The sequence below is a fragment of the Cucurbita maxima genome, unplaced genomic scaffold (genome assembly GCF_002738345.1).
Source record: "Cucurbita maxima cultivar Rimu unplaced genomic scaffold, Cmax_1.0 Cma_Scf00021, whole genome shotgun sequence".
Lineage (NCBI taxonomy): Eukaryota > Viridiplantae > Streptophyta > Magnoliopsida > Cucurbitales > Cucurbitaceae > Cucurbita > Cucurbita maxima.
In genome coordinates, this window is record NW_019272037.1 from 2280878 (window position 1) to 2285763 (window position 4886).

At 33.3% G+C, this 4886-nt stretch overlaps 1 protein-coding gene across 2 annotated transcripts; it reads right to left on the bottom strand.

The window, feature by feature from the left end:
• Positions 1-2131: 2131 nt before the first annotated feature.
• Positions 2132-3745, bottom strand: LOC111495447 (probable pectate lyase 5). Of its 2 annotated transcripts, XM_023145496.1 has the most exons (3): positions 3578-3745; positions 2378-3492; positions 2132-2316 (listed from the first exon to the last, which is right to left on the bottom strand). In XM_023145496.1, exons 1-2 carry the CDS (start codon positions 3703-3705, stop codon positions 2385-2387), a joined length of 1236 nt encoding a protein of 411 aa, XP_023001264.1. In that variant the 5' UTR covers positions 3706-3745; the 3' UTR covers positions 2132-2316; positions 2378-2384. The 2 variants fall into 2 exon arrangements, with proteins under 2 accessions (XP_023001264.1, XP_023001263.1); XM_023145495.1 differs by lacking the exon at positions 2132-2316 and having other exon boundaries at positions 2358-3492.
• Positions 3746-4886: the final 1141 nt, after the last annotated feature.

Consider the following 4886-nt stretch of genomic DNA (forward strand, 5'->3'; position numbering starts at 1 on the left):
TGTGATTAGTGATGACCAAAAAAGCCATCATTTACTGCGATATTTCTTCAATTACAATCACCGCTTACAAGTTGGCCCCACAATTTCTGGAAATTGCAAAAGTTACCCAAAATTCAAGGGACTCAAGTGGAGGAGGGCTTCTAGCTACTTTGATATTAGTTATGTTTCAAAATTTTGAACATTTATTACCTCGAGCGACTTAAACACGAATCGGGTTTAAGTTTAGCAACAAAAAATAATCAACCCAGTAACTGATAGCAGAAATATCTAAAAATTTTACGTGAACGACTAAAATGTTAGACTTCAGCACCTGATTAATAATATTTTAGAAACACATTGTTTATTTGTTGTTTAACGTAATTTTTATTCGGAGTTCTCGAGAAAAAGACAAAGAAAGTTAAAAGAGTAGAATGGAAAAGTGAAGGAATTATTGGATTAGATGAAGGGTTAATGTCAAGAGTGGGGAAGAAGCAAAAATGCACATGAAGTGAAGTGAAGGTCTATTCTCCACTCAATGTCTAGCACATGTGTGTTTCCATTTTGCAACAAACAAATTGAATGTTGTGTGCCACACTCAATTCCATTTCGTTTTCCGACTCGAAAATTATCGTCAAAAGTATAATTCTCGATCACTAAAACACTAATCCAAATAACAGTTGTAATGACTCAATCTCCATATTCTTACGAGTGTCGTACTCTCTCAATATGTAAAAGCAGTGAATTTGGGTGTAACAATTACGTGGTCGGGATACGACAAACGCATTGCATTAAAACGAGTGCAAATAGGCATAGTCAAAAGGGCAGTGAAGGGGGAAAGAATAATAAAGGAGAAATGGATATGTGAAAGGGAGTTGAAGAAGAAGACTTAAATGGTGGCATGTGGTATGGCAATAAACATGTCTTGTTTTTTGAAACTCTCTCAATTAATGTTAACAAACAAACCCATCATTCAACTATATATTTATACTTTCAATAATTCCTACTTTTCTCGAACCCATGTGCTCCATTCTTCGTCTCTTTTTTTAACTTGTACTCTTAACTTTCTAGTTCGTTGGTACCATAAATACAAACGTCAACCTTCCGCAACCATTGTTTCGAACAACCATTTCGTCGATAATCGTTCGTTGGTTAAAACATCTTTTAACCTTTCATAAAAAATTTCGAGAATTCACCTATCTCTAACAACCATCTAGTGGTCAAAACATCGTTACGTTTGAACATACCTAACAATCACCATTCATCGTTTGATTGTATCATTTGAATTATCGACCATAAATTTGTAAAGATTTTTTAAATATATATAAAAAAAACTGTTTAATTTGGAAGGATTAAAAGGATTTTCTTATAATAATAATAATAATAGTAAATAAAAAAGACCTGCCGACAAAAACCGATCAAAATGCTACTGTTTTCGTTTTTAATGCACAGAATTCAAATAATTTTTTTTTTTATTAAACTAAACTATTAACCTAATACATTTCTTGATTTTGTTCAATTTGGGATTTTCCATGATTTTTTAAATATATATATATATTGACTTTTTATTGTACTTGGATGTTATCTTTTGCCCTTGAAATTTTGTAAATTAAAATATATTTAAATGTATATTAAAATCAGTGGTGTAAATTTCTAAGTCGAAAGATTTGAAGTCAAATCGAACGATTCGCTATGAGCGTTATAGTGAAAAACTTTGACTTTGTCAATCTCACGTTTCTTTTTAATTTATTTTAATAATAATTTTTTAAAAGAATTACCAAGTTTATTAAATATAAAATAATTTAATTTCGTGTATAATAAGTTTAAATTCTTAAAAATAAATAAATAGTTAGATGAAATTTAAAAATTAAAAATTTATTAGATTTTAAAAAGAAAAAAGTAATTTATTAATAAATTACTATTTCAAAGGACAATGAAAAATTAATAATAAATTACACTCCTTAATATGTATGGCGCCAATATTGTATTAATTAATAATAAAATTAATTGAAGATATTCAAGTAATTAAGGTTCTTAAAAATTAATCATTAGGATAAAAAATTAAAAAATTAAAAAATTAAAAAATTAAAAGATAAATCTTTTTTTAGTAAAGTTTTAATATTAAATATAATAATAAAAAGCAAAGAGAGAGGAATTACTATATCAAATATCAACTCTTCTGCATTTGATTTGACCTGGAGACCATTCAGGTTCTTAAAAGGAAGCCCCCAAAGGTTCCAAGAATTACGTACAGAGGTTGTAAATTGTAATAATTATAAAAACACCCCAAAAAGAAAAAAAAAAAAGAAAAAGAAAAAAAGATACAACAATTCGCTCAGTCTCCCTTTTCCTCTTTTTACTTTCCCTCCATTTTCTTCTGATTTTCCCCAGATTTCAGTCTGCAATAATCAGCAGCGGGAGCCCTTTCTGCAGCTCAGTGCACCCGCATTCGTTGTGATTGTTCCGACCAGAGACGACGGCCGCGCCCCTAAGCTTGACGCTCTGGCGTAGCTGGACGACGATTCGGCGCCGGAGGCTGTGAAAAACGCACCGTTAACCATCAGATCCCCAACCGACCGCCAGTTCCAATTCTTCCATTCACTCTCCGGTGCATCCTCGTATTTCGTCACTTCTTTGCTGAATCTGTCATTTGGTGCAACGAATCTGTTCCCCTGACTGTTGATGGTCGGGGCGGCGCTACCTCCGATAGCGTACATTTCCCAATGTGTGTAGTCATTGTTCACCACATGGAAGTACCCATGTCGGCATCTGGGCATTCTTTGAACAAGCCCTTCGCCGAAGTGGTTGAAAGCTATGGTAACTTGCATATTCTTGTCTTGTGTGTACGAATCACTGTGGCCTAATAGCATCACTTTATCGTGATGCGTCATGTAATTGTTTGAAATCGTGATGGCTGTAGACCCATGAATCGCGTCGATTAAACCATCGTTACAGTTTGATAATGAGCAATGATCGACCCAAACATGGCTACCACCGAAGATTGAAACGCCGTCGCCGTCCGATATGGTTCTGAATCCGAAATGCCGAGGGGAATCTCGAACGTCCGTGTTTCCCCCTGGTTTACAGTCGTGAATGTTGAGACCGTGGATTATGATGTTTGTTACGTATTGAATCGTAATGCAGGGGCCACCGGCGATGTGGACGCTCGCACCACGGCCGTCGATGGTTTTGAAGGAGTTCATGATTAGTTCCTCTTTTAATCGAATGACCATGTCGCGTGCGAAGATGACCCAGAGGGGTTCGTCTTGGATGACGGCGTAACGGAGAGTTCCTGGTTTGGGGTTGACAGGGTCATCGTCGCCGGCGTCGGTGACGACGTAGATTTGTCCGTCACGACCGCCGATGGCGTTTTTGCCGAAGCCGATTCCACAGTCGGCTAGTCTCTGACGATTTTTCTCCCAATTGGGATCGCACCGCCAGCAATCGTCGATGGGATTTCCGGTTCCGCATGAGAGATACCCCAAATTTCTCCTCTTCGTCGCATTCACTATGGATCTGTAACACAGAGTGGAACGCACATTTCAAAACAAAGAACAAAAAAAAAACAAAAACAGAGGTTAAGATGGGAATGTCGTTTTACCTGTGTACTTCTTGTACGACGAGTTCCGGGTTAGGTACGGCAGCAGGGTAGGCGGAGAGAGCGGCGGAGAGAGAGTCGGAGAGGAAAAAGAGGGAGAGGAGAGAGAGAGTGAGTGTTGGCGGTGCCATTTGAGTGTGGAAATGGAAGGAGTGAGAGGTGAGAAAAAACAGAGGAAGAAGGAGGAGTATATAAAGAGATTAAGAGGGATGAGGAGGTGATTAATTGTGTGATTAAACTAAACTAAACTAAACATGTGGGGCCCACAAGTGCTGCTTGCGGGTTGATTTCTGGTTTTACGGGATTCCAACCGGGTAGTTTAGGCCGTTAAATAAGCCCTAAATAATGTTAGGCGCTCGAAGTCGACCCTGACGCTACAATAATAATAATATTAATAATAATCATAATAATATATTTATAATTTAATCAAAATTTTCAATAATATCCATTGATTTTCAAAGTAAACATTATTAGAAAATACTATTAAACTTTTAATAATGTTTAAAAAATAATCAAAATCTTCAAAAAAAAAAAAATAAATAAATTAAATATTTTTACATCAATATAAAAACATAAAATCGATAGATTATTTCATTTTTTTTATATTACTCTTGAACTCGTAAAATTAATTTTTAAGTTATTAAAATAATTTAATTTTTTTTTGAAATATTAGAAAAAAAAAGTGTTCTAAAGAGGTTTTAATAAACTTTTTTAAATCCTTTAAAAATTTGATGATATTTTTTAAATAAAATAGTAACTATTTTGTGGAAGCCCATTTTTTCTATTGTTGGAGGGCATTTTAACGTTTTATATTAGATTTTTTATTTTAATTTTTAATTAATAATTTATTAAATGAAGTCTCGATTTTATTAATAATATAAATATATATTGTTTAAAATATTAGTGATGATGCATCAAGAATTTCGTACATATTTGATTATTATTTTTAGAAGTTGATTTTATATTTTTATTCAATTTTTTTTATAGAGCTATATAATTTATAAAAGCATTAAATATTCATATTGATTCTCCCATAAATCCCAAAATAATAGGGCATATAATTGCTTTACAATTAACCACTTGTACACGTCGACCAGCATCCACTGGACCCCACTATCTCCAACCCAACCAATAAATACCCATAAATTTTGGTCCCTTCCTCCACCGATTTCTTTTGAAAATTTCAAACAAAATTTAGTAACCCAACCAAAAATATTTATAAATTTATATATATATATATATATATATATATATATATATATATATATATATATATATATATATATATCTAATAATATTTAAAAAAAAATTT

Excerpts from the sequence above, each read along its gene's own strand:
- LOC111495447 (XM_023145496.1), bottom strand. The coding sequence starts at position 3,705 with ATGGCACCGCCAACACTCACTCTCTCTCTCCTCTCCCTCTTTTTCCTC. Across the intron at positions 3,493-3,577 it reads GTCGTACAAGAAGTACACAG|ATCCATAGTGAATGCGACGA; the intron begins GTAAAACGACAT and ends TCTGTGTTACAG.